Source organism: Brassica napus, chromosome A4 (genome assembly GCF_020379485.1).
Source record: "Brassica napus cultivar Da-Ae chromosome A4, Da-Ae, whole genome shotgun sequence".
NCBI classification, from domain to species: domain Eukaryota; kingdom Viridiplantae; phylum Streptophyta; class Magnoliopsida; order Brassicales; family Brassicaceae; genus Brassica; species Brassica napus.
This window is the reverse complement of record NC_063437.1, coordinates 777,264-804,518: the sequence shown is the minus strand read 5'-3', so window position 1 is coordinate 804,518 and position 27,255 is coordinate 777,264. Positions and strand designations below refer to the sequence as shown.

The window sequence follows — 27,255 nt, the reverse complement described above, 5'->3', positions numbered from 1 at the left end:
ATTTCAAGATTAGCATTGAAATTGGGGTGAGATAATAAGATTAGCATTATGGGTGTCAAAAGAATTAGAATAAAAAAATAAAGATTTGTGTTGAATTAAAATATGATTTGAAAAACCTATACGAGAGATAAAGAGATTAGAACACATAAAATGGAGAAGAAAGAGATGTAGAGATAAATGTATTATAGTCATAAAAAAAATTTAAAAAGAAACAAGGGTATATGGAAGATTAGCTGATTGTTTAGGTGCATTCTTACCAATTTCTCTATTATTAAAAGAGAAGTACAAAATAGAAATATCCCTTAGTTTTACCACTTATTTACATTAGAAAGTCATTGAGATATTTATTGAACATATAATTAAACATGCTTGTCTTTTCCTAATTTAAATAATAGATTTAAGCATTTAATGTCCTTCCAAAATTTAAATAATAGATTTTCTTTATCAAATCATAACCAAAATAAAAATTTCCTAATATATTTTGTATTAACATATTTAATATTTTTAATATTTATAAGTAATAAATAATAAAATAAAAAATCACACATCATAATCAATTTATATAACATATAAATAAAATATAAATAAAATATAAAATAGTTTATTCATATATTAGTATAATGCTTTCATAATATAAGTCCAATTAGTTATAAATATTGGATTTGTTTATATTTATACATTGCGATATAATAGATGATTAAAATCATAAAATATAATTATTCAAAGTAATAAATAAAATTGTTATGTTTAAAAATGTTATATTAAAAATTGTGTAATACATTTTAATTTACTTATATATATATATATATTACCATTAGTACAAAAAAATTAAAGTGAAACCAAATATTTATACGGTCACGGGTTAAGCTCTAAAAATAAATAACAACAGCAAGATTATTTTTCTTTAACAAATTTATTTTAATAGAAATTATAGTTCCAAATATGTTTATATATTTTATGTATTTATGAATTTATTTTCTTTGTCTTTAAAATTGGAAAAAAATATGACCACCTCTATATTATTTTAATTAGGTAATTTAAAATTTATATCAGAATATTTTATTAAACTTTTAATTTTTATTTTTATTATAACTGCAAAGATTAATTTTCAATATTAATTTATGTTTCAATATTACAAATGAATCATTTAATATAAACAAAAAAACTAAAAACATAAAATAAATACCCGTCCGGTCGGGCGGGTCACGGTCTAGTGACTATTTAAAACATATTGCATTTATGAATTCAAAGAACTAATTATTTGATTTACATTAAAACTTAATCATTATATTAAAATATTAATATTTTACTTTCAAGAAACTCTGTTTTAGTAAACTACCGATAAGGTTGCTCTAACAATTTGCTAGTAGTTTATTCACACATTTGAAATCAAAATATCTCGTTATTTAGGGTACAAAAGAAACCAAGATTTACTATACAAGAGTGGTAGTTTTATTTATTTTCTTTATACTGCGAATATAAATTACATAAGACTAACCATTCGCACGTTTCTTGACGGGGACTGCATAAAGTGGATTGGTCTTATGCAAAGTAAGACCAAAGCTCTCGTCCATGTCCAAACCCTCAGGAAGGACACCGTTTTGAAGCTTCCAATGAAAAGAATGAAGAAGAGAAGCAAGAATGAGAGGTACTGTCTTCATAGCTACAGACATTCCAGGGCATATTCTTCGTCCAGCCCCAAACGGTATCAGCTCAAAATCTCTACCTTTCACATCAATTTCTCGTCCTGACAAAAATCTCTCTGGCTCAAACCGCTCTGCGTTTTCCCAAATGCTTGAGTCTCGTCCTATATACCAAACGTTAACCAAGACTTGAGCATTCTTAGGCACGAGAAACCCCAAAACCTCTACATTTGTCTCGGCTTTGTGTGGGGCTAAAAGTGGACCCGGTGGGTGCAAACGTAGAGTCTCTTTCACTACTGCTTGTAAATATGGAAGATCAGAGATGTCTGACTCCTGAACAACACCATTTGGACCTACCACATCGTCCATCTCGGCTTGAGCTTTAGCCATTGTCTTAGGGTTGCGAAGTAGCTCAGCCATTGCCCATTCCACCACGGTGGAGTTCGTATCAGTCCCTCCAAGAAACATGTCCTGAGACATACATGACACATATGTACATATATAAGTACTATATAGCTAGGTTACATGGCTCGAATTATTATTTCAAAATGCAAATATTTCTATAATCTTTTGAAAAATAAAAGCAACAATGGAAGCATATATAACAGTCACAAAGATGTATAATATTATATGAATTGTATATATATAAATAGCACTCACGTAGAGAAAGTGTTTGATATCGTTCACGTTGAGCTCGGATCCATTTTCTTTGACTAAATTCATAAGCGAATCCAAGAGATCGATTTCATTCTGAGATGATTTCTCATTCTTCCGAGCATCGATGAACCCTTGAAAAACCGTAAACAATATATCTGAGCATACCTTCATCTCTTTCCGGATACCTTGCATATCAAGAAACCCTATAAGCGGAAAGTAGTTGGCTAGGTTTGGTTTCCCGATGGTTTCCATTATACGAACCACCGATTCTTGGAGTTCCATGGAGGTTCTTGGGTCATAACTACCCAAGTCGGTCGAAAAGAAAGTGTTTGAGATTATATTGAGTGATGTGACGAAGGAGGCACGAGCAATGTCGACAGACTCTCCTCTTTCGCATATTTCCCTCATAAAGGTTACAAGTTCATTCACTTTCTTCATACGCACCGACTTGGTGGCGTCGAGACACTGCAGGGAGAACATGTGAGTCGCCGATATCTTCCTCCATAACCTATGTGGAACATCGTGAATCAGTAAATAAACTAGGCCAAGGCATTTTATCCAAATGGAAAAACTGAACTGGAAAAACAAATGGAAACTGAACCGAAACTAATAAAAATTCAATGGTTTCTAATTCTCTAGATCCGAAAACCGAAAACTAAAATACAATTTATAAACTAAAAATTACTAAAAAAACCTAAATTGCCAAAATATTTGTATCTGAATTATATGAAATTGTCTTAATTACCTGATATTTAAATCTGAGCAATTTGAAAGATTTTATATTTTTTCTAAAACCTCGGAGTTATTTGATTTTTTTTTAACTATCCAAAATTACCCAAAAAGCTCGAACCAAAGCGAATCAGATTTTTTGGATAAAGTCAGTTCTTAGTATTTTTTAATCGAACTAAAATTTAACCAAATTTTATAAAATCTCGAACGGTTCCTTAATTTTAAATCTGCAAAAAGACGAAATTAAAAAGTTATAGGAACCGAACAGAACCTGAATGACCAGGAAACCTAACATATACGAGTTTGGGATAGACAACCCTCAAACGACCAAACTATTGTTACAAAGATGTTCTATTGCAATTTTATTCTTACTATGAGAAACATGAATTAAAATGGATGAATATAGCCAAATTATTTAACCATGTGAAATTCCAATAAAACAAACAAGTTGCCTATAATTTACCTCCAACGAGGGGATGTCGAAGGTAGCCAGGCCATGGAGACATCTTGGTGGTCGATAGAACGAATGGGGTCAAGGATGATTCGTCCAGACAGGACTTGGTCATGTGTTTTAAGCACCTCTCTTGCAGCCTCTGGTGAGGAAATTATCACTGTGGTTAAACTTCCAAATCTAAGACTCATGACTGAGCCATAAATTCTCGAGAGGTCGGCAAGTGAGCGATGTGGAGCCTTTCCGATTTGAAAAATGTTTCCAATGATAGGCCATCCCGGAGGTCCCGGAGGCAGTGCGGTGGATCTCCGTTGGGATCTGACGGCGGCGGCTAGGAGAATGAATGATAATATGAAGCAAATGATCAGGAACAGAGCCGCCTCCATTTGATATTTCCAAGTCCGTTACGTCTCTTCTAAGCCACTTTGTTATACTTATCTATGGAGATGATATAAAGCTAGCTGTCTAATCGTTTTGAACATTCTTCCACCACTTTCCTTCTAAATAGTTACGTTTGTTGACAAATAAAGAAAAAAAAACAAAAATAAGTTTCTTTTTCTATTCAGGAAAACTATCATATATACCAAGAAACAATATGTAAGTATACAAAGTTTGCTGGTAAAAGAAAATGTAATTGTTATATTATATAGAATATGAACTATTTGTGATTCATATAATATCTCGAGCTGCTTAGAGTAAGATGATTTATCAATTGGTCTATCAGGGATTTAGTATGGAGATAATAAAAACCAGAATTTTCTCTTACAATTTAACAACTCAAAAATAACTGTATCTACAAAATGTATTTAACAAAAAAAAATTAAATGTTTTGGCCTTTTGGTTGTTAATCCTTGAGCTCCCTTGATTCTCGCTTGTTGATCTCAGTTTACGTACCTATTTTATGGATAAGACAACACACGGTCATCTCGTACCTCCTCACCACTTGGTTCACTTATTTTCAAAGTTAACTTCCTCATGTGTATGTCTATTGTTTTAAGCTCTGCTATTTATAACCGTTAACTTGTAATGGAGATCTTTTAATTTAATGAATGAAGTTTTTTTTTTTAAAGTCAAATTCCTTATAGCATGGCACAGGCCAGGGTTTGTCTTTTTGTCATGTGTGATGAATTCATGAATGATTTGCCACTTGTTACTTTATAAAACCGGTCCAAAATAAACTCGAAAAATATTTATTAATCTAGCAGGTCCGGTCTCAGTTCTGAAACCACTGATCAACAACTGAAAAATAAAATTACGAAAATTAATAAAAATATTCGTAGTTTTTCTTGACAAAGTCAGAATAAAGTGGGCTGGCCTTGTGCAAGGTAAGACCAAGAGTCTCATTCATGTCCAAATCCGCAGGAGCAGCGTAGTCTTTTCCGTTTTCAATACTCCACTCAAATGAATAGATAAGTGAAGCAAGCATGTGAGGCACAAGCCTCAACGCCAATGATATTCCAGGGCACATTCTTCGTCCAGCTCCAAACGGTACCATCTCAAAATCTTTGCCTATCGACCCAAGCTCTCGTCCCAAGAACCTTTCTGGCTTGAACCGTCCCGTGTCTTCCCAAACGCTTGGGTCTCTTCCTATAGCCCAAGCGTTCACCAGAATCTGAGCATTCTCAGGCACGAGAAACCCTAAAACCTCTATGTCTGACTCAGCTTTGCGTGGGATCAGAAATGGATTCGGTGGGTGCAAGCGCAGAGTCTCTGTTACAACAGCTTGTAAGTAAGGAAACTGTAGGAGATCAGAGTCACGAACGTACCGGTTTGGGCCAACGATAAAGTTAATCTCGACTTTAGCGTTAGCCATAGCCTCTGGGTCACGTAATAGCTCAACCATTGCCCATTCCACTGTTGTAGAGTTCGTTTCCGTCCCCGCAATAAACAAGTCCTTCAAATTTACACAAAATCATTATATTTTTGGTTCAAAAAATAATATACAATACAATTTAGGTTCGCATTTCATAGTAGAAATATTTTCTGAAACTTATATTAAATATAAAAGCAAAAAAATGCTACTCCGACTCTTTTATAAAAATGTCATTTTAACATTTTTCTTTATTAGATATAACTGTTATTTTAAATTTCAAATATTTTTCTTTATTAGCAAAAAAAATATTTTTTTTTTCAAAAAAAAATAAATTTCAAATATTTTTAAAGCATTATATCTTTTGTAATGTTACTTAATATTAATTATAACAATGTTTTATTTGATCTATAAATATATTTAGTAATCTCAAATACTATTGTTTAAATAAATATAATTAGCAAGGATACAAATGAATTTTAACCATTTTCTAAATCATAAAAAAATGTCAAAGTAACATTTTTATGAACCATACTTATTTACATAAAAATCTTTTGAAAATATCATAATTCCAGCAATTTATTGATGTTTTGCGCCAACGTTTATTAAATTTTAATACTTATATATATCACTTACGTATAGAAAGTGTTTGATATCGTTCATGTCGACTTCCGATCCGTCCTCTTGATTAAGATCGATAAGTGAATCCAACAGATCGCGATCGCTGCTATAAGCATCTCTAGGTTCAGTCCGCGATGATCTTTCTGCAACCCGAGCATCGATGAGCCCCTGGAAAACACTAAACAATCTCTCCGAACATAACTTCATCTCTTCCCTGATACCTTGTAGATCAAGATGTTCAATAGACGGAAAATAGTTGGCGAGGTTCGGTTTCCCCATGATTTTCATTACACCAAACAACGAGTCCCGGAGTTCCATTGAGGCCATCTGGTCGTAACTACCTAAGTCGGTCGAAAATACAACGTTTGAGATAACATTAAGCGATGTAACGAAGCAAGCACGAGCTATCTCCACAGCTTCTCCTCTTTCGCAGCTTTCCACGATGAATGTTATAAGCTCTTTCACTTTCTTTGACCGTATGGTTTTCGTGGCGTCGAGACACTTCCTTGAGAACAACTTAGTCTCCAATATATTCCTCCATAACCTAGTGGAAACATATCACATTGTTGAGAAAGTTAGCGGATAATATTTTCTTCGAGAGGTTAAGATGGAATGTAGACGGTTTATGTTCGAGATAACCTTCTTCTTTTTAGGAAAGGGATTTTCTAGTAAGGCTTGTGTTTGGAGATTTCTTAAAGACTTTTGGAACCTTTTATGAAATGTTTTCTTTCTATTGCTTTTCTTGATTCTGGATGATTACAAATGGTGCTAAGCACCCCTATTTATACAAGTGAAGGAGTACACTCTAACATGTTCTAGATTTCTCTAAATTATTATTTTATCTAACTCCATAACTTTCTCTCTTCTTCTCCATAATTCTAGATAGTTCTTCTTCTTGGGCTCTTGGATCATAACTTGATTAGTTATTATTCTTGGGCTAATGAGGGAAAACCCAACAAATCTCCCCCTTCCCGATTTAGCCCGAAACCGTTGCCATCCCCGTGCCTTTGCAGCAATTTTCAAACTTCTTAAGCGGTAATACCTTGGTCATAAAATCTGACCAGTTTTCATCTGTGTGTACCTTGTTGAGATGTATGAGCTTCTCTTCAAGAACTTCTCGGATCCAATGATGCCGAATGTCGATGTGCTTCGAGCGGGAGTGAAACGTTGGGTTCTTTGCTAGGTGAATAGCACTTTGGTTGTCACATAACAAGTTGTACTTGTCTTGCTTCACTCCTAATTCATGTAAGAAGTTCTTCATCCATAGCATCTCTTTGCACGCTTCCGTTGCTGCGATATACTCTGCTTCCGTGGTAGATAAGGCAACACACTTTTGTAGCTTCGACTGCCATGAAACAGCTCCCCCTGCAAAGGTAGTTACAAATCCTGATGTCGATTTTCTTGAATCTTTATCACCAGCCCAATCTGCATCGGTGTAACCGTTCAACTCCAATTTTCCATTGCCAAAACATAAACACTTCTTCGTTGTGCCTCGTAGATAGAGTAGGATCCACTTAACTGCTTTCCAATGCTTCTTTCCTGGATTCGCTAGAAAGCGACTCACAACTCCTACAGCATAGGCAATGTCGGGTCTGGTGCACACCATAGCATACATGAGACTTCCCACGGCTGATGCATATGGGGTAGTCTTCATTTCCTCTTTCTCCTTCTTACTTGTTGGACTTTGCTTTGAACTTAGCTTGAAATGTCCACCAAGTGGAGTGCTCACCGGCTTTGCTTTGTGCATGTTGAATCTCTCCAACACTCTTTCCATATATCGTTCTTGGGACAGCCATAAAAGCTTCTTTGGTCTATCCCGAGTGATCTTCATTCCAAGAATCTGTCTCGCTTGCCCCAGATCTTTCATCGCAAAACACCTTCCCAAATCTTTCTTTAATGCGGCTATCTTGTTGCGATCTTGGCCAACAATTAACATATCGTCAACATAGAGCAATAATATGAGAAAGTCGCCGCTTTCATACTTCTTTATGAAAACGCAATGATCATTCTTGGTTTTCTTGAAGTTGTGATCCACCATGAAGGAGTCAAACTTCTTGTACCATTGTCTTGGGGCTTGCTTGAGGCCGTAAAGACTCTTCTTTAATCGGCACACCAAGTCTTCTTTTTCTGGAACCTTGAATCCTTCAGGTTGCTCCATATAGATCTCCTCCTCAAGTTCACCATGTAGAAAGGCCGTCTTGACATCGAGTTGTTCAATCTCCAAGTCTAGAACTGCTGCTAGACCAAGAACCACTCGGATAGAGGACATCTTTACTACTGGAGAGAATATTTCTTCAAAATCTATGCCTTTCTTCTGGTTGAATCCTTTCACAACCAATCGAGCTTTGTATCTTGGATTTGAGCTTCTCTCTTCATACTTCAACCTGTACACCCACTTGTTCTTCAAGGCTCTCTTTCCTTTTGGTAGCTTCATCAGCTCATAAGTGTGATTATCATGCAAGGATTGCATTTCATCTTGCATAGCTTCAACCCACTCATCTTTATGAGTGTCTCCTATGGCCTCTTCATAGCTTTGAGGCTCCCCCTCATCTGTAAGATTAACGTACTCATCTCGATAGTATCTTACAGATGGTCTTGTCTCTCTTCCAGACCTTCTTGGCTCATGTTCTTCCTCTGGCTCCACTTGATCTTCTTCTTCACCTTCATCACCATTCGGATCCATGATGGGATCCCCTTCGCCATCATCTCCAATCACTTGTTCATGATTTTGGGGCTTATAAGAATCTTCATTCCTTACAACCCTTAGCTTTGGTTTCTTTAATTTGTTGATGTCTTCGATTGTTTGATCTTCGAAGAAAACAACATCTCTGCTCCGGATAACTTTTCTGTTAACCGGATCCCAAAGCCGATAGCCGAAATCATCTCTTGGTGACCCAAGATAGATGCACTCTTTAGTCTTGGAGTCTAGCTTGGCTCGTTCATCCTTAGGGATATGGACGAACGCTCTGCACCCAAACACCTTCAAATGGTTGTAAGAGATCTTCTTACCCGACCAAACTTCCTCCGGGACATTGCCTTCCAAAGGAACTGATGGTGTGAGATTTATGACGTCCACTGCAGTCTTTATGGCTTCTCCCCAAAATGGCTTGGGTAGTTTAGCGTGAGAGAGCATGCACCGAACTCTTTCTGTGATCGTTCGATTCATTCTTTCAGCTAGCCCATTCAGTTGCGGCGTCTTTGGTGGTGTCTTCTCCATTCTGATTCCATGAGCTTTGCAAAACGCTTCAAAGGGACCTCGATACTCTCCACCATTGTCAGATCGAACACACTTGAGTTTTTGACCCGTACTTCGTTCTGCTTGGGCTACAAACTCCTTGAAAGCATCGAGAACTTGATCTTTTGTTTTCAAAAGATGTATCCACACCTTTCTTGAATGGTCATCAATAAAGGTGACGAAATATGATGCACCTTCATTGGATTTCTCGGACATGGAACATACGTCAGTATGCACAAGATCAAGAATATGCTTTCTTCTCATAGGCGTAGACGATCTTCGGAAAGCGACTCTATGTTGTTTTCCGGCTAAGCAATCATGACATGGTGAGAGAGAGAGACCTTTCATATCAGGAAGAAGTTTCTTGCGAGAAAGTATGTTTAAACCTTTCTCACTTATATGCCCGAGTCTTCGGTGCCATATATCCATGTCATCACTTGCGACATTTACTTCTTCCTTGCAAAGCTTGGCTTGAGTCACGTATAATGAACCTTCTTTTCTTCCTCGAGCCATGATCAAACTCCCTTTGGTTAGCTTCCATTTGCCACTGCCAAAGTGGCTATCGAAACCGGCATCATCAAGCTTCCCGGTTGATATGAGATTGAGTCGAATGTCGGGAACATGCCTTACATCCTTGAGAACTATCTTACATCCTGTGTTTGATGTAAGAATAACATCCCCCTTTCCAACGATCTTGCTTCTTCCTTGATTTCCCATTTGAACATTACCAAAGTCACCACTTTGGTAGGTTGTGAAGAAGCTTCCATGAGGGGTGACGTGAAAAGAAGCACCAGAATCAACGATCCATGAACTATCATCAGAGCTAAGATTACATTCTCCAATGAGATATAATTCTTCGCTCTGGTCTTCCACAATGGTGGTAGTCTTGTCTTCATGCTTCTTTGTAGGATTGAACCGGTCTGGTTTGATATTACCGGTTTGTTTGTCTTTCTTGAAAAACCGACATTCCGACTTCATGTGACCCGGCTTGTCGCAATAGTAGCAGGTAACTCTTGGACGTGACTTGGATCTTCCTCGAGATTGGTCTCGTCCTCTGCTTCTGTTGTGACCACGAGTCTCTTCTCTACCCCGTCTATCAACAATGTTAGCTTCTGAATAAGAACTTGAACCTCGCTCCTTCCTGCGGACTTCTTCGTTTAGAAGGCTATCAGTGACGGTGTCCATGGTAAGCTTTCCCTCCGGTGCTGAATTGCTTAGAGTGACAACTAGTGTGTCCCAACTCTCTGGTAGTGAACTAAGGAGTAAAAGGGCTTGCATTTCGTCTTCAACCTTCATATCAACTTTGTTAAGTTGATTTACGATCCCCTTGAAATTGTTCAAGTGCTCCATCATGCTCTGGCCATCCTTGTATTCCAACTTTACCAACCGTCGAACAAGAAGAGCTTTGTTTCGAGGTGTTTTCTTTTGAATCATGGATTCAAGTTTTGTCCATAATTCAAAAGCATTTGTGTAGGTAGAGACATGTTCAAAGAGAGATCGGTCGACATACTTGCGTATTACGGCAACCGCTTTTCTATTAAGAATCTCCCATGCTTTATCATCCTTTCCTTCTGGCTTATCCTTCATGATGATGGGCTCATGCAAATCTTTGCAATAAAGATGATCTTCCATCATCGGTTTCCAATAAGAGAAGTTGTCTGTCGTGAGCTTGAACATATCACCTTCAAAGGTAACGGTGGCCTCCATCTTCACTTCTTCAAAGATAACCGGTAACTCGGCTCTGATACCAGTTGTTGAGAAAGTTAGCGGATAATATTTTCTTCGAGAGGTTAAGATGGAATGTAGACGGTTTATGTTCGAGATAACCTTCTTCTTTTTAGGAAAGGGATTTTCTAGTAAGGCTTGTGTTTGGAGATTTCTTAAAGACTTTTGGAACCTTTTATGAAATGTTTTCTTTCTATTGCTTTTCTTGATTCTGGATGATTACAAATGGTGCTAAGCACCCCTATTTATACAAGTGAAGGAGTACACTCTAACATGTTCTAGATTTCTCTAAATTATTATTTTATCTAACTCCATAACTTTCTCTCTTCTTCTCCATAATTCTAGATAGTTCTTCTTCTTGGGCCCTTGGATCATAACTTGATTAGTTATTATTCTTGGGCTAATGAGGGAAAACCCAACACACATTTTATTCAATGTGAGTGCGAATTTTAAAATAAACATACTTTCAAATAACATGAAATCAAGTTTTTATTTAAAACATAACACACATAAAGAGAAACATCCTCAAAATAACATTCATTCAAAGATAAAAATAAAATATTTATATATTTGGATTTTGGATTTAATATTTAGAAGATAAGATTAGAGTCAGTGTTTCGAATATAGAGTAATATAGTCTTTTATTAATTAATATAAGCTATTTTAAAGATTATTTTAATGTTATTTCTGATAAAAATTAAAAATATTACTTGTGAGATTTATCCATTATAAAATTGTATACTATCCTATTGTTATCATTATCTATGTGCTTTGAAACAAGATGCGACCTGGACAGTGAACCAGACTACATTCCTAGTGGATTATTGGGCTGGCCGTGGTTGAACTACATGTCAATAGATTAATAAATTCTAGTATATACAAGTCTACCATAGTCAAAACCAAACTATGTGAAATTTTAATTAACTAATTTATAGTTTACCTCCAATGGGGCGACATGGAAGGTAGCCGTGGAGTGGAGACATCTTCCTGGTGACCAATGGTTCTAACGGTCTCGCTGAAGGCTTGTGCAGAGAAGACATGGTCGAGTGTTCTCAAAACCTCTCGTGCTGCCTCTGGTGAAGAAATGACCACTGTGGTCAAACTTCCAAGTCTAAGACTCATGATTGGTCCATAAACTCTTGAGAGAGTGGCAAGTGAAAGGTGAGGAGCTTTTCCGATTATATGAAGAAGTCCGATGATCGGCCATCCCAGACATCTCGGCGGTCCGGGAGGTCTTGAAGGTACCAGACGCAGTGGGGCTGATGACCTCCGTCGTGATGTAACGGCGGCAAGGAGAAGATATGTTAAAAGGAAGCTAAACATCAAGAGCACAGCCGGAGCTATAGTGTTTTTCATCGTCAGTTCGTGGCGTTTTCTTCTAACCACAATCATATACTTATTTATAGAAATTATATTATGTAGTAACTATATTAGTACTATAATTATTATCATTATGGGCTTAGTATGAGGACTAGCTTCAATCTAAATAATGCATTGATGACAAAATGAAATTTATGCTTAGGACACAAAAGTCAAAGGTACACAATATGTCCATCGCTTTAAAAGTTAAAGAAACGAATATGTGGTATGTTTTGTGTTTTGTCAAACAACAGTACGTGATATGTTAAGTTTTCGATGATAAAAGAATAATTTATTAGATAGATTTTCTACCATATACGATTATATATCTTAATTTTTAATTTGTGAAAATTTGTGTAGATGATATATTTTTTTTTTTTCATTTTTGTGCTTTAAAACTACCTATATTATTTAACCGAAGGAGTTCAATTTTGTAGAAGATCGTAAAATCTTATTCCAGTTAACAAAGTAATAATTAAGATTACTTGATTTGTCAATGGTCAACGTCGCTTGAGTAGGGAGATGTGATTTTGTGGTAAAGCACGTCTTCACTCTGAGATGTTTATTTTACCAAGTCACATGGAACGTATCATCAAAACGCTCGTTGCCTCGTTATCGAGGCAGAATCTTTCGTTGCTCAAACTGGCCCATGTACTTCTCACGTTCTAGTTTCGACCACGTATTCTTCTGACGCTCTAATCATACCCTATTATCAATTTTAAAGACAACATCATCAAAAAATTCAGAAAATGGGACACATCCTCATGATTTGTATTGGATGTAGCAAGATACTGCACATATACGGAGAACTGAAAATTAAAAGATAAGACAAGTTTTTAGAGTTTGAAGAAACTCTAAGTGTTACAAGTTATACCATTAATCAAAATATTTAAGTAGATTTTGAATTCCTAATGTTTTTAACAAATTCATATGAGAATAAACTTGTTTTGAAAGTATTAAATATTCACGTCTCATTCCTATTATATAATCATCAATTTCGTAAAAATACTTATGTATTTCTATTAAAAATAAGATACAAAATACAGTAATTTAAATTTATTAATTAGTATGTTAACTATTTTACATTTTATCTTCAGAAAAAAATCTATAGTCCATTTTCTTTATTTTACTATTTTCTGTTCAATTTTGTTTCAACAGAAAAAACATTGATCAAAGTATTTAAACAAATTTTCGATTTTATACATACATAGATATATAGATATTTTAAATAAAAAGATATTAAAAGATATTATGATTAAAGTAGTTTAAAATTTTTATTTTTATTAGTATTATTAAAATACATTTAATAAAAATTTTAAGGGAAGTCCAACTAATCAGACATGAAATAAAGTTGCCGCTTCTATTTTAATAGAATAGATTATTTGATCACTGAAGTATAGTCCATGTAAGAGATTTTGAATACAACAATTCACTTGACTAAAGTAAATCATTGTAATCTGTCGAAAAAAAAAGAAGTAAATCATTGTAATCTTGATGGTATAAGAATAGTAAGGGAAAACTAAAGGGGCAGATTTGAGAAGATAGAAAAATATGAGGGAGCAATAGTGAGATGTTGGGGGAAGATATATATAAATAATTAATTAAATTCAGCATCAATTCGAAATGAACCGTTTCTATCTCACTCTCTCTCTCTCTCTCTCTGCCCTACCAAGATTACTTGAATGCGCTCTGATTCTCCACACTTGACCCATCCCGTGAAGGTAAACTACAAGCCGACGATTACGCAAACCGTTGCTCCTGGTGAGGATCCGATTGCGTTTTCAATCGTTTTGTGACTCCGTTTCTTGATCGATCGCCTGATATTTTGATTGTAATTGCAGGAAGATGGGGTTGATATCTGGGATTCTGTTCGGGATCATCTTCGGCGTAGCTCTGATGGCTGGCTGGAGTCGTATGATGTCGCACCGCTCATCCAAGCGAGTCGCCAAGGTTCGATTCGATTGAGGATCCTAATATTGAATCTGGAATTTTAGAATCGTTTGTGGTTGTTGTGCTAAAGGTAGATTAGGATTAGGTGATGATGTGTGTTCATGGTTTCTGATACACTGTGTAATCGAACAGGCAGTTGATATGAAACTTCTAGGATCTCTTAGCAGAGAAGATTTGATGAAAATTTGTGGTGATAACTTTCCTCAGTGGATATCCTTTCCAGCCTTTGAGCAGGTACTTCTCTTCATTTTTGCATAGTCAAGGTTCAACAAGTGTTGAATCCAAGAGTGCTTGAACACGTGGTGTACCGGTTTATTAGAAAACGAGCCAATATACCTTTACTTTTCAGGTAAAATGGCTGAATAAACTACTTGGCAAGATGTGGCCGTTTATTGCAGAGGTGAGATTCTTATTTTCTTTTTATACTTTACTAAATGCATTCTGTTCTACTGTAGATGGTTGGAAGTTGGCTATGAAATTACTATTACTAGCATGAATAATGGTAACTGAAGTTGTCATTGGGAAGAAGAGAGTCTTTGTTAAAGAATCTAAGTATCCGTTGTTCTGATGACTAATTTCCAGGCGGCAACTATGGTAATAAGAGATTCTGTTGAACCGCTGCTAGAAGATTACAGACCACCAGGAATTACTTCCCTCAAGTTCAGCAAACTGACTCTGGGTAACGTAGCACCAAAGATTGAAGGTAAATTATGGTGGACTACATTTTTCGTTTGTGATTGTTACCTCTCTTCCACTTGTTCAAGCCTTAGCACATGCATTATTATTTATTGCTGCAGGTATTCGTGTTCAAAGTTTCAAGGAAGGTCAAATCACAATGGACGTTGATCTTCGATGGGGTGGTGATCCAAATATCGTTTTAGGTGTTACAGCACTTGTCGCTTCCATACCCATCCAGGTTACTAGAGATATATTTTAGTACTTACGTCAGCACCTTGAGTATTGCTTCCCAACATGGATTGATTATCTCTACCATCACTTGTTTCTGGCTGGAACAGTTGAAGGATCTTCAAGTTTTCACAGTTGCACGTGTTATTTTTCAACTTGCGGATGAGATTCCTTGTATATCTGCTGTTGTTGTAGCTCTACTTGCTGAGGTACAGTTTCCCCCATTTTTATTTATCCTTTTCTTATCTGTCATTCACCAACTTGCTAAATGATCTCAACCAGCCAAAACCGAGAATCGATTACACTCTGAAGGCTGTTGGTGGAAGCTTGACGGCAATCCCTGGACTATCTGATATGATTGATGTAAGTTCTTCTCTTGGTATGTCAAGCAGTTTCCAGGTGTCCACGCAGATATTTATCCTTGTCTTTCTGTTAGGACACCGTTGATTCTATTGTCAAAGACATGCTTCAGTGGCCTCATAGAATAGTTGTTCCCATTGGTGGTATACCTGTTGATATCAGGTACTTTCCTCTGTTTCATTTTGGATCTTTTCTTCTTGCCACTGCCTATCTTTTGCCTTCTCTCCTCTGTATAGCCATATACTTGGTCATGATAGGTACTATGAAAGCATTTTACATTTAACAATTCTCTCTATTTTTAACTCTTTCACAGTGAATTGGAACTTAAGCCACAGGGAAAGCTTATAGTAACAGTAGTGAAAGCAACTAACCTGAAGAATAAGGAATTGATAGGAAAATCTGACCCTTATGCAACCATCCACATTCGTCCTGTCTTCAAGTATAAAACAAAGGCAATCGAGAACAACCTGAATCCTGTTTGGGACCAAACATTTGAACTGATCGCAGAGGACAAAGAAACACAGTCGCTCACTGTAGAGGTTTGCAATCTAAGACAGTTATGCTTCGTATTTGGTCAAGGCAAATTTTAATTATCCTTCTCGTCTTTGTTAAACTCTTGACAGGTATTTGACAAAGACGTTGGGCAAGACGAGCGTCTAGGACTTGTGAAACTTCCTTTAAGCAGTTTGGAAGCCGGGGTTACAAAAGAAATGGAGCTGAATCTGTTGTCTTCACTTGATACTCTGAAAGTAAAAGACAAGAAAGATAGAGGAAGTATAACACTTAAGGTAGATCTTCTTCCCTTAATTAACCGCAAAAAACTTTTTCCTTCTTCCTGAATTGACTTCTTTGTTTGAAGGTACATTATCATGAGTTCAACAAAGAGGAGCAAATGGCTGCGTTAGAAGAAGAGAAGAAAATAATGGAAGAGAGGAAGAGGTTGAAGGATGCAGGAATGATAGGTAGCACAATGGATGCAGTTGGAAGTGGGCTCGGTGCTGGTGTAGGAATGGTTGGGACAGGGATTGGTGCAGGAGTCGGCCTGGTTGGAACCGGTGTGAGCTCGGGTGTTGGGATGGTTGGTAGCGGTTTTGGAGCAGTGGGTAGTGGTTTGAGCAAAGCAGGGAGGTTCATGGGTAGAACTATTACAGGTCAGACCAGTAAACGTAGTGGCTCCTCCACACCTGTGAATAGCGAGACCGATGGTTCGAAACAACAGTAAGTAAAACTTTGGGGTTTAAACAAAGATTTGTGATATTTATAACTTCGTTTTATTCTCTAGTCTTGAGATGCTGTTTTTTTTTTCTTATTACCACTCAAATTGGTGTCTGGATTAATTTGTTTTAATTGTGAATTTCAACTTTAAATCTTGTACAAGAATCGTTTGGTTTAATCGTCCCATACGCATTAAGTTTCATATAAAAAGACATGGTAAACATGCTAACATCATCTGCTAAGAACAGGGAATTATTATCAAGAACATAGGCAACATTATAAACAGAAAAGAATTATCCATTGTATTATTAAAGCCACTTGATTAAATATCTTTATGAAAAGCTGGTTTGTATTTATAATGGTAAACTAGTACAAAAAGTGATGTGTCGACTGGGTATAGTTTAAACATGCCAACATCATCTGCTACGTTTACTAATTTTAAAACTCATGATTGATTGAAAGTAAATTACTCGGTTAAGAGTAGAAATAAATAATAGGCAGCGTCTTTCACTATCACTTCTTCAGATATAACGTCGTTCTCAAAACTCTCTTTGTCACATATTAATTTCAGTACTATAAATCATAATTGGAAGAAAAAACAGAAGCTCTGCTCAACAAACAAACACAGTCGAGATCTTTCTTATCCATTTTGGACCGGTTTTTCAAAGATCCATTATTGGTTTTATATAATGGTTAAAAATATGTTGCTTCCAATCGATTAGCCTATCATCCTCCACCTCTTATATTTTATTTTTGGTAAAATTCCACCCGTTTATATAGTAGTTGTAAACATAAAAATGCTAAAAAAACCTTCATGGAAACTTATTTTACAGGAAAGTGCTCTATTCATGAGTAGATATACAAAATATTTATATTGCGAAGCTTTGATTGATTTGATTATTATATAATGTATTAAAAACCGTAGATTTGTAGCCAAATATGTGTGGTTTTTTAAATCAGATTCAAAACTAAATAATTGAGATTGGATACGAGAAAATGTGGATGACATATTAACACGATCCTATGACTTGGATCCACGTCAGCCTAAACTGTGGGAAGTTTGTACTAACTGGTCCATACGTAAGCCAAGTGGATAATGTGTCCCGACCACAAAGATCGACACCATGATTTTACTTACTTTATTCCTAAATAATTGCATCAAGAAGGTGGCCACATTGTGAAAAATATTGTGAATATAAGAAAGATGATTATTTAAGGGAAAGTGCTTTTGTTGATTGGCAAACTTAGGTCAAAATAGGGACATGAAAAATAGATATAACAAAACTAATGCATCTCGAGAGTTTTCTTCTTTTAATATGACTCTCTAGTTACTTTTTCTTCCAACTAATCTTGTAATATGAAAGTATATCTCAAGGGTCCATCATCATGAAACAGACCTTCAGTTCACAACAATGACTTCAATAGTTTGATATGAATAGTGTATTCATTTCACCATGCATCTTTGCAGCACATAACACTGTATTTACATAATAAATTTATAATATTTGTAACGGCCAGGTCTCGCTTTGTTGCTCTAGACGTATGAATGTTTATTATTGACACGTACAACTGTTATCATATTCTGTTTATAACCATAAGAGTCGAGACATGATAATTATTTTCCACTACTCGACGACCGTCATGCTTATCCTGGCTAACTAATGCAATGGCCAAACGTCAATAAAACATTTTATTTATTTTGTATAATGCAAATCGTTTGTAGTACTAGATTAGTTATTGACTTCTAAAATGTATACTATCACTTTGCTAATTACAATAATTCATTTTTTGTAACACTTTTGATCCACTGATCATGTGTATCAGTTCTAGTATACCATTGTAACATGCTCGATCGTCGCAACCAAACGCACTATATCCATAACATTTTTTTTTAACAAGAAAAATGGATAAAGTGGGATCGCCGTTGTTTTGAATCAGAATCATTAAAATAAATATTTAATTCTATTCAACCTCAAACACAAAAAAAAAAAACTGAAATTATTATACATTAATTAAAAAAATTCCACCTCAAATTAGACCTTCGCCAGGTGTTTTACTTGTCGTTAAATATGCCCCTAACCCCACCAGAACGCGTAGGGGTGTCAAAATGGGTCAAATGGGTCAACCCAACCCAAAACCCAAATGGGTTTACTGTTAATGGGTCATGGATCAACCCAAACCATTTAATAAATGGGTTAGATTGATCCATGACCCATTAAATTAAATAGGTTAGATGGGTTAATGGTTGACCCATCAACCCAATATCTTTATAATGAATTATTTTTAAGTTAAGACCAAGTTGATCAAAATGACAAAATGTTTTTTGTGGTTTAGGCGGAAAATAGTATTTTTGCGGGAAAGTGAGTTTTTCCAGTTTTGGCGTGAAAAACGTGTTTTTGCGGTTTTGGCAGAAAACGCGTTTTTGCGGGAAAACGAGTTTTTGCGGTTTTGGTGGAAAACACGATTTTGCGGGAAAACTGATTTTTACAGTTTTGGCGGGAAATTACGTTTTTGCGGTTTTGGCGGAAAAATGTGTTTTTGCGGTTTTGGCGGGAAAACACGTTTTTTGCGGTTTGGCGGGAAAATGCGTTTTTGCGGTTTTGGCGGGAAAATGTGTTTTTTGCGGTTTTGGCGGGAAAATGCGTTTTTGTGGTTTTGGCGGGAAAATGTGTTTTTGCGGGTTTGGCGGGAAAACACGTTTTTTGCGGTTTGGCGGGAAAATGCGTTTTTGCGGTTTTGGCGGGAAAATATGTTTTTGCGGTTTTGGCGGGAAAATGCGTTTTGCGATTTTGGCGGGAAAATGGGTTTTTGCGGTTTTGGCGGGAAAATGCGTTTTTTGTGGTTTTGGCGGGAAAATGCGTTTTTGCGGTTTTGGCGGGAAAATGAGTTTTTGCGGTTTTGGCGGAAAAATACGTTTTTGCAGTTTTGGCGGAAAAATGATTTTCCAATTTTATCAAACCTTAGAATTGAGTTTACTCATGGTTTTTTTTAATTGAAAACAAAATGGGTCATGAGTTGACCCAACCCAATAAACCCATTAACTTGTTAACCCATTAACCTGTTAACCCATTAACCTGTTAACTCATTAACCTGTTAACCCATTAACCTGTTAACCCATTAACCTTTTAATCCATTAACCCATTGGATCCAAAATAAACAGTTCATTTGGGTTAAAGGGTCAAATTGGGTTGGGTCAACCCATGGGTCATGACCCATTTTGACACTCCTAAGAACGCGTGTAATGCACTTTTAACCCAAACTATTAGGCCAAGTGGCCGACTTCTAATCACCCCTTATCCGGATCCGACCCGACCCGGACCACAAAACGTATACATCCGCAGATAAAAAAGATACGTATAGTACACTTCTACGAAATTATATATGATATGAATTTGGCTCAGGAGAATTGACCTTTGAATCATTTCTTCTTCTTCTTCTATATAAACTTGCTTTGCGTATTTGTATTCTCTCTCATCTTCAAAACCGTATAAAGAAAAATAATAACAATAATAATTTGAAGAAAAAGAAAGAAAATAAAAAAAGCTTCCTTTCTTCAGTTTCTATCGATCGATTCTCCGCGGCCATGCTTCTTGGGTTCTTCGTTTGATACGTAAAGGCTCTCTCTTTTACATCTCTTGGTGTGATCCATGGGCGCGAATATCTCAGGCGTTACGCCGGAGTTTGACCGGAGCAGTGAACCCAGATTATCCGATTTGCCGGAGAACTGTGTAGCGCTGATCATGATGCGGCTTGACCCGCCGGAGATTTGTCGGCTCGCTCGTCTCAGCAGGGTCTTCCGTCGCGCGTCGTCAGCTGATTTCGTGTGGGAGTCGAAGCTGCCTCCGAGTTACCGAGCTATTGCGCGGAAGGTGTTCGACGAAATTACTCTGAGGAAGTTGTTGATAAAGAAGGATCTTTACGCGAAGCTCTGTAGGCCCAATCTCTTCGAGGGTGGCACAAAGGTTGATACTTTGTTCACTTTTTGAATCACTTTTATGGAAAAAGTTAGCAATTTTTTTTTTTTTTTTTTTTTTAAGTTAGCAACTTTCTTATTGTGAGAGGTGTGTTCTTTCTTGAGCAGGAGCTGTGGATTGATAAGAACACTGGTCGTCTCTGTGTATCGGTTTCTTCAAAGGCGTTAAGGATTACTGGAATTGATGATCGGAGATACTGGAGTCATATCCCAACCGATGAATCCAGGTAGGACTTGGATTTTGAACCGAACCGAACCAAATTTCGGTTTGATTCAGTAATTTCTTTTTTCAAAAGTTTGGTTTTTGGTTCATATGGCAACCGGTTACTTCGGTTTTCTTAAACTATACCAAAAACCCTAACCGAACTAACCAAATTTAACCAAACATATCCGAATTTTAAACAAAATTAAACCGAAATTAAAAACTTTGGTAGGATTTTTGAAAAACTGAACTAACCGAATTTTAGTCCGAGTTAATTTGGTAATATTTATGTTAAATCGAACTAACCACCAAATACCGAACCAACTTTATTTCGGGTTAATTCGGTATTATTTATGTTGAATCGAACTAACCGAACCGGAGCAGCAGGCCTAAATCCAGGTGTAGTAGTATCATAAGTTTGAATATCTTTTTTTTTTTTTTTTTTTTTTCAGTTTGACTATCTTCTTCTCTTGATTTAGTATTATGATGTTATGGTGGACTATTCAGTTTGGTATTGTATACTTTGTCTGCTAGATTCACTGAGCTTGTACCCTTTATCTTGATTAGTCTCTTTCAATATTTTGCATCTCCAGGTTCCACTCAGTTGCGTATGTTCAACAGATATGGTGGTTCGAAGTAGGAGGAGAGTTTGAGATCCAGTTTCCATCCGGAACATACAGTCTCTTCTTCCGCATCCAGCTCGGGAAAACATCAAAGAGACTTGGACGGAGAATCTGCAACTCCGACCACATCCACGGATGGGACATTAAACCTGTTAGGTTCCAGCTCGCAACTTCAGACAACCAACAAGCTGTTTCGCTGCGTTATCTGAACAACAACCCTGGACACTGGAGTCACTATCACGTCGGGGATTTCAAAGTGGTAAATCCAGATGTATCAACAGGAGTCAAGTTCTCGATGACTCAAATTGATTGCACTCACACGAAAGGTGGCTTGTGCATAGACTCTGTTCTTATAGTACCTAAAGAAAATGCAAGAAAGGTCGTTGAATCAGAATAGTTATTTTTTTGTGTAGATATAGAGTGAGATTGTTGTAAATGGTGAGAATAATCTTTTTTTTTTTCATATTGATCTGGAACTTGTACACATGGTTGGGTTGTCTCTGGTTTTGTCTGTAGTTACAGTGGTTGTAAGAGATTAAAGTTATTGAACTTGAACATAGAAGAATCCTTTTAGCTATGTAGAAACAGAGTCTTGTTCAGAGTATTAAGTATCATATAAGAGTTATCATTATTACTGCATAGGAGCAACATAGACTCATGAGACTACTTGAACACAACAGGTTCACTAATGAATATGAAACACAATTATTATGAAGGCCCAGCTTCTTCTTGCTTCAAGGTGTCTTTAACTTGGGGCGTCCCGGAAGCAACTGTGTAGTAACAGAAGTTTTATAAGAATTAGATGAAAGATGTGAATTTGGAAGTGGGTTTATGGGAAGGAAGACATTGTGTTTACCTGATAACAAGAGATAAGCGAGGTGACAAACCCGAAAGCGCCAGTGACACGAGTAGTAACTATAAATGGAACCAAATGAAGCAGACCAATGGCTACAACAGTGTCCATGCTTGATTTAATCAAAGCTAGAATTCTGTCTTTTGATTTCTGAAGCTTAGCAGCACGATCCATCTCCTTATCCTGCTCTTCATCATCTTTGAGTTCCTTTTCCATCTTCTTCATAGATGAAGAGTGCATTATAAGCTCACCAATCTGATACAAGTGTGAAGATCAAGAAGAGTGTATATATATGCCAAGAGACACATGCTAATCAAAATGTAGAGAAAGATGATGAGATATGAAAAACCTGGATTGCTATATTACAAAGAGATGATCCAAGCCAGCAGAAAATTGCGAAACTTCGAATCAAATCAGTTAGTAATTTGTTCTGTGATGCAAATGAACAAGAGTCTTTAGTCACTTCAATAGACCAATATGGATTGTTGGCTTAATGTCACCTTATATATGCCGGATCTACCAAGCCAGACGAATTGATCAAGAAAGTAGTAGGTGCACAAGAGTGCATTCTTGGACTGAAACAACCAAACCAACAAACAAACAAACAAAAAAACACAAAATATTAAAAATTGGTTTAAACATATGGACAGTTGACAGAAATAAAATAAAATCAAAACAAGATATGATGAACAAATGTTGTTGGCACCTTTCCGAGTAAGACAAGAGGAAGTGGAGTCCCTTTAGGAACAGGGCCAATAAGAAGGTGAAAATCATTGAGAAACTGCAGATTAAAAAAAAAAGCCCATTTCTCTTAATCAGAAATCAAAAATAAATTATTATCTTTTCAAATCAAATATTAAGAAGAAGAATGGCAAAGTGACAATGACCTTGAAAAGGCGGAACACTTTTCTAGCCAAACTGGTGTTTTTGTCTACAGTTTGAGCAGTACCAGGATGCCCACCGCTCAAGAATTTGGAACCGAACTGAATCGCTCTGCATATCTTGTCTCTAGCCTCAGCTTTGTTCAAGTATAGGATTATTAGAGCTAGCTCGTCTCTCCTCAAATATAATCTACCCATCTTCTCTCTACAAAAAAAAAAAAACAAACAAAACACACAAAAAAAAGATTTCATAAAAGGCAGAAAAGGCTAGGTTTAATTGATGAGAGATACATACATAATGATCTCTATGAAGATTATAAAAATGAGAACATTCCAGCTTTCAAAGATTATAGATAGAGAAAGTATACAGACTTTCAAGACGAGAGGATCTGAGATTCAGTGTCTTACTATTTCTGGAACATCGTTGAGCTCTTCTTCTTTGTGGTTGTGTCATAAAATGCGTGTCGAAGAGAACGCACCGTCTCGATCAAAAATCTTATGATCGCTTCAGTATAAACGTTTCCTGCGTGCACTTGATTCTATCCCACGTCATCTATAAAGAGTTTTAGATATACCCGCCCTCGTGTGAAATAAGTGGGCCAGGCCTTTAAAGTACTTTTCAAGACAGGAAGAAGATTAGCCTTGCGTCCAAAATTTCAGTTAGCTGTTTTGATTTCAATCAAGTTATATTGTCTCTAGTTACTTGGTTGGGTTTGTATATATAGTTCTTATAATCGATCAATAGCAGTGTTCACGTTGTTTGAACATCACTTGTATCACTAGCAGTGTTCACTAGAAAAAAAAGAACTCTTGAATGGATTCTTACACAAGGAATGTTTTAGAGACAAGACAAGACAAGACGCAACGTGGCATACAATAGTTTTTCTTCAGAATCGTTAGACATCTCAAAGATTGAGAATGTGTTCAAGGCTCAGGTTTAGTCCTCTATATTATTATCCTCTAATTGTATCATTTCCATAGATTAAGAATCCATTACAAAGACATGGAGGTAGGCTAGTAGGGCACAATGAAATATATTCTAGTCCTGCTATAGAGCCAGAGCCGTATGCTTCTTCTTTCTTATAGGTTACGGAATATTGTAATCCAACATGTATTACAGTTTTGATAGTTCATTCTGAAAATAAAATTATGTGTAATATATCATTCTACATGTCCAAGATTAAGTAGCCAAATGAGTGACTGAATGTTTTGATTTATTTAACGGCTCCAAGACATAACAAATCAAAAAGAAGAAGAAAAACCAATAAATTATACCCAAAAGAACATTCATTGTGAAACATAAGTTGTAATGTGAATGGTCGTTCTAAGCTGTATTTCATATTTTAAATTAGCTATTGTACCTACTAAACAGAAAACTTTGGTATATAACTTCGAAAAAGAGAAGAATATAAGCTTCTCATTTTTGTGTGACCATTCGATGAACTCATCCTTGGGTCAAGTTGGTTTCACAGTCACATCCCACATTACTCTCTAACACCAAAGATCCATCACCTTGCTCATATTGTTGTTGAAACCTGTATAAATATATGTATTCTCAACACCAGTTTGGTTATAAAGCCATAGTTTATTTTTTTCATAAAAAGAAAAGAATGATTACCCGATCTTCAAGAACTGTCCGACGTCGCAATCCACAGAGTTGTGGTGAGAGGACAGCAAGGAGAAATCAGTGGAACCAGCCCTGGCATCCGAATTTAGCAAAAGGTCTTGAAAGCCTTTGAATTCATGACCTTCTACCTCAAGCTGATTATGAAAAAAAACAGTCCATTAACACGAAATACTGAAGATATTAACTAAGAATTTACGAGAGGAATCATTTGCAATCTCCAAGTCTAGATATTAAAGGAATAATAGCCTTCATCTTCTTGTTTATATCTCCGAGCTGCCTCTCCTGTAATTTCAAACCCAAATCAACAACAACATAGTTATAATTTATACATACAAATATAAACATTAATTATATACTAGGCTATTAATGCAATGACTAAATATATGTTACGGTCAAAATGTAAGTGGATGTAATAGACTTGCCTTTCGACGAAGGTCTTCCATTTGTTCCATAGTAACCTGCATCTGCGTATATACGTAATGCATTTTAAACTTTCATTTTTGTCGTTCAAAAAAAACTTTCATTTTTATATATCTAAATTTAGAATTGATTACAACGAAATAAGATGTGTCCATCTAGACAAAATGTTGTACCTTGCGTTGCCTGGTCGCCGAGAGAGCTCCTTCAAGCTGTCTCTCCAGCGTCTCCAATTCTTTGACACTCATCTCTCCAAGATCTTCCCCAAGCAAATACCTTTTTATTTCAAAGACTCAATATATTTCTTAATTGCGGAAACTAGCTAGGAGACAATGTACAATTATATGTAAATAAATGATTTAATAAGGAACATGATTATTTAAACCTATGAGTGCGAAGAAGAGATTCGTATTTGGATCTGAGCTTTGTCACCTCTTGAGACCACTTCTGCACCAAAGAATTAATTAAAAAGATTAATTAAAATTTATCTGAGCTCATTATAATTGCTTTGTTTTAGTTGTTACTTATGTATGTATAACATTAACTTGGGATGTGAAGACTTGGAAAAAGAAAAATTGACCTGTGTAGACTCTTCCGGTCTATTATTGTCCAAAATGTTGATGTTACAGCGATTGTACCTTTCAATTGTTTTCTCCATTCTACAGATTATTAAATAAAAGAAAACACAAGAGATCATTAGTTGGTTAGTTGATCTAAATGTCTAAAGCAAACCCTAATTATACAAAACTTAATGGATCTGTAATTTCTTGCACATATTTGCGTAATGATTCTATGAGATCGATGTAACCATTTTAAAAGGCAAAACTTATGGTTTTCTTGAAATCTTAAGGAGACACACATATCAAATAAACGTTTTATCCTATAATCAATCAATAAAATTCTGATCTTGAAGCCCTTTTTTCAGAAAAAAAAATATACTGATCTTGAAGATTTGTAGGATAAAAAAAAAAAGATTTCAAGATCCGAGAGGTCGAACCGTGATGAAACTTAACTGGTTAGGATTTGAGAGAAAATACACATGCCTCTTAATGTACTTAAAAGGACAGAACTTTGGTTTCTTGAATCTTAAAAACGGAAACAAATCAAACCTAGCTTATCTTAGTTAACCATTGAATATGTTTTTTTGAAGTGAAGTTAGCCATTGAATATTTTGAAAGGAAAACATTTATTTTCTTATAAAACCTTAGTTAAGGATCTTGATGATCAAAATGGGTATATATATACGTACGCGTCACTGCTGAACTCATAGAGCTTGCCACTGCTGGAGAAGATGATAAGAGCAACCTCGACATCACATAGAACAGAGAGTTCGTACGCTTTCTTGAGCAAACCACCTTTTCTTTTGGAGAAGGTTACTTGTCTATTGACCTTGTTCTCTATTCTCTTCACTTCCACTCTCCCTCTTGCCATTTTCCCCTTCTCTCTCTTCTTTCTACGTTTCTTGACTTTAAATCCCTCTCAAGATTTGGACACTTACATGCATAAATCAAAAGGGATCCAATAAGTGGAGGGATACACAGCGTATTTGCTAACACTTTTGTTTTTTTGAAGCTATTTAAACCGCATACGTAGGGGGATACACGTAGCCTGTTGTTGATTTATTATTCTAATTTTATTTATATATATTACCATGCAAGATGAATTATGTCTTTCTTTTCTTTGTTTGGTATCGTATGTTAAATGGTAACTATCACATGATAACATTTAAAGTCCAACTAACTTATAATTGACCCAAATGAGGTTATTTGTTTATTTTATCAGCAAATGAAGTTATTTGTATTTAATCTACATGGAACAAAAAGAAAACTTTCTATTTGTAGTCATGGTTAAAGATACCTAGGAATGGAAATATGCAGGTAACAGAAGGACCACTGGAAAAACCATCATTGTTTCTTTTATGGTTAACCTTAGTATTAATTTCAAACCAACAGTTTTCAAAGTTCGAGTTGAATTTCTTTGTGTTAGTGGACTATGATTTCGTCAAGGTTTGTATGAAT

At 36.0% G+C, this 27,255-nt stretch overlaps 6 protein-coding genes across 8 annotated transcripts; 2 read left to right on the top strand and 4 right to left on the bottom strand.

The window, feature by feature from the left end:
* Positions 1 to 1,347: 1,347 nt before the first annotated feature.
* LOC106445042 (cytochrome P450 76C4) lies at positions 1,348 to 3,952 on the bottom strand. Its single transcript, XM_013886523.3, has 3 exons — positions 3,493 to 3,952; positions 2,304 to 2,808; positions 1,348 to 2,114 (listed from the first exon to the last, which is right to left on the bottom strand). The coding sequence occupies exons 1-3, from the start codon at positions 3,864 to 3,866 to the stop codon at positions 1,494 to 1,496; spliced, it is 1,500 nt and encodes a 499-aa protein (XP_013741977.2). The 5' UTR covers positions 3,867 to 3,952; the 3' UTR covers positions 1,348 to 1,493.
* Positions 3,953 to 4,654: 702 nt separating this feature from the next.
* LOC106447770 (cytochrome P450 76C2-like) lies at positions 4,655 to 13,214 on the bottom strand. The gene is made up of 3 exons (XM_013889738.3): positions 11,812 to 13,214; positions 5,927 to 6,455; positions 4,655 to 5,374 (listed from the first exon to the last, which is right to left on the bottom strand). Exons 1-3 carry the CDS (start codon positions 12,261 to 12,263, stop codon positions 4,742 to 4,744), a joined length of 1,614 nt encoding a protein of 537 aa, XP_013745192.3. The 5' UTR covers positions 12,264 to 13,214; the 3' UTR covers positions 4,655 to 4,741.
* Positions 13,215 to 13,778: 564 nt separating this feature from the next.
* On the top strand, positions 13,779 to 16,839 carry LOC106445041 (calcium-dependent lipid-binding protein). Of its 2 annotated transcripts, none has more exons than XM_013886522.3 (12): positions 13,779 to 13,991; positions 14,072 to 14,180; positions 14,313 to 14,414; positions 14,530 to 14,580; positions 14,763 to 14,883; positions 14,978 to 15,096; positions 15,197 to 15,295; positions 15,369 to 15,449; positions 15,523 to 15,608; positions 15,760 to 15,985; positions 16,070 to 16,234; positions 16,306 to 16,839. In XM_013886522.3, the coding sequence occupies exons 2-12, from the start codon at positions 14,076 to 14,078 to the stop codon at positions 16,666 to 16,668; spliced, it is 1,518 nt and encodes a 505-aa protein (XP_013741976.2). In that variant the 5' UTR covers positions 13,779 to 13,991; positions 14,072 to 14,075; the 3' UTR covers positions 16,669 to 16,839. The 2 variants fall into 2 exon arrangements, with proteins under 2 accessions (XP_013741976.2, XP_022573573.2); XM_022717852.2 differs by having other exon boundaries at positions 13,852 to 13,951.
* Positions 16,840 to 20,024: 3,185 nt separating this feature from the next.
* Positions 20,025 to 22,036, top strand: LOC106445039 (F-box protein PP2-A13). Its single transcript, XM_013886521.3, has 3 exons — positions 20,025 to 20,623; positions 20,743 to 20,861; positions 21,430 to 22,036. The coding sequence occupies exons 1-3, from the start codon at positions 20,309 to 20,311 to the stop codon at positions 21,854 to 21,856; spliced, it is 861 nt and encodes a 286-aa protein (XP_013741975.1). The 5' UTR covers positions 20,025 to 20,308; the 3' UTR covers positions 21,857 to 22,036.
* On the bottom strand, positions 21,902 to 23,737 carry LOC106449077 (peroxisomal membrane protein 11E-like). 2 transcript variants are annotated; one of them, XM_022717850.2, is made up of 7 exons: positions 23,602 to 23,737; positions 23,200 to 23,398; positions 23,019 to 23,093; positions 22,813 to 22,887; positions 22,662 to 22,742; positions 22,316 to 22,567; positions 21,902 to 22,229 (listed from the first exon to the last, which is right to left on the bottom strand). In XM_022717850.2, the coding sequence occupies exons 2-7, from the start codon at positions 23,389 to 23,391 to the stop codon at positions 22,194 to 22,196; spliced, it is 711 nt and encodes a 236-aa protein (XP_022573571.2). In that variant the 5' UTR covers positions 23,392 to 23,398; positions 23,602 to 23,737; the 3' UTR covers positions 21,902 to 22,193. The 2 variants fall into 2 exon arrangements, with proteins under 2 accessions (XP_022573571.2, XP_013746340.2); XM_013890886.3 differs by having other exon boundaries at positions 23,489 to 23,606.
* A 706-nt stretch (positions 23,738 to 24,443) lies between these two features.
* On the bottom strand, positions 24,444 to 26,840 carry LOC106449062 (agamous-like MADS-box protein AGL13). The gene is made up of 8 exons (XM_013890872.3): positions 26,487 to 26,840; positions 25,818 to 25,896; positions 25,623 to 25,684; positions 25,414 to 25,513; positions 25,243 to 25,284; positions 25,067 to 25,102; positions 24,812 to 24,954; positions 24,444 to 24,728 (listed from the first exon to the last, which is right to left on the bottom strand). The coding sequence occupies exons 1-8, from the start codon at positions 26,666 to 26,668 to the stop codon at positions 24,638 to 24,640; spliced, it is 735 nt and encodes a 244-aa protein (XP_013746326.2). The 5' UTR covers positions 26,669 to 26,840; the 3' UTR covers positions 24,444 to 24,637.
* Between the last annotated feature and the right edge of the window lie 415 nt (positions 26,841 to 27,255).

Excerpts from the sequence above, each read along its gene's own strand:
- LOC106445041 (XM_013886522.3), top strand. The coding sequence starts at position 14,076 with ATGGGGTTGATATCTGGGATTCTGTTCGGGATCATCTTCGGCGTAGCT. Across the intron at positions 14,181-14,312 it reads CATCCAAGCGAGTCGCCAAG|GCAGTTGATATGAAACTTCT; the intron begins GTTCGATTCGAT and ends GTAATCGAACAG. Across the intron at positions 14,884-14,977 it reads CGTAGCACCAAAGATTGAAG|GTATTCGTGTTCAAAGTTTC; the intron begins GTAAATTATGGT and ends TTATTGCTGCAG.
- LOC106445039 (XM_013886521.3), top strand. The coding sequence starts at position 20,309 with ATGGGCGCGAATATCTCAGGCGTTACGCCGGAGTTTGACCGGAGCAGT. Across the intron at positions 20,624-20,742 it reads TCTTCGAGGGTGGCACAAAG|GAGCTGTGGATTGATAAGAA; the intron begins GTTGATACTTTG and ends TTTCTTGAGCAG. Across the intron at positions 20,862-21,429 it reads ATCCCAACCGATGAATCCAG|GTTCCACTCAGTTGCGTATG; the intron begins GTAGGACTTGGA and ends TTGCATCTCCAG.
- LOC106449062 (XM_013890872.3), bottom strand. The coding sequence starts at position 26,668 with ATGGCAAGAGGGAGAGTGGAAGTGAAGAGAATAGAGAACAAGGTCAAT. Across the intron at positions 25,897-26,486 it reads TATGAGTTCAGCAGTGACGC|AATGGAGAAAACAATTGAAA; the intron begins GTACGTATATAT and ends AATAATCTGTAG. Across the intron at positions 24,729-24,811 it reads GGACAGTTCTTGAAGATCGG|GTTTCAACAACAATATGAGC; the intron begins GTAATCATTCTT and ends ATATTTATACAG.
- LOC106445042 (XM_013886523.3), bottom strand. The coding sequence starts at position 3,866 with ATGGAGGCGGCTCTGTTCCTGATCATTTGCTTCATATTATCATTCATT. Across the intron at positions 2,809-3,492 it reads TCGACATCCCCTCGTTGGAG|GTTATGGAGGAAGATATCGG; the intron begins GTAAATTATAGG and ends TGTTCCACATAG. Across the intron at positions 2,115-2,303 it reads ATATCAAACACTTTCTCTAC|GACATGTTTCTTGGAGGGAC; the intron begins GTGAGTGCTATT and ends TGTATGTCTCAG.
- LOC106449077 (XM_022717850.2), bottom strand. The coding sequence starts at position 23,391 with ATGGGTAGATTATATTTGAGGAGAGACGAGCTAGCTCTAATAATCCTA. Across the intron at positions 22,743-22,812 it reads GTAGATCCGGCATATATAAG|AACAAATTACTAACTGATTT; the intron begins GTGACATTAAGC and ends TTTGCATCACAG. Across the intron at positions 22,568-22,661 it reads TTTGTAATATAGCAATCCAG|ATTGGTGAGCTTATAATGCA; the intron begins GTTTTTCATATC and ends CACTTGTATCAG.
- LOC106447770 (XM_013889738.3), bottom strand. The coding sequence starts at position 12,263 with ATGATTGTGGTTAGAAGAAAACGCCACGAACTGACGATGAAAAACACT. Across the intron at positions 6,456-11,811 it reads TCCATGTCGCCCCATTGGAG|GTTATGGAGGAATATATTGG; the intron begins GTAAACTATAAA and ends TGTTTCCACTAG. Across the intron at positions 5,375-5,926 it reads ATATCAAACACTTTCTATAC|GACTTGTTTATTGCGGGGAC; the intron begins GTAAGTGATATA and ends GTAAATTTGAAG.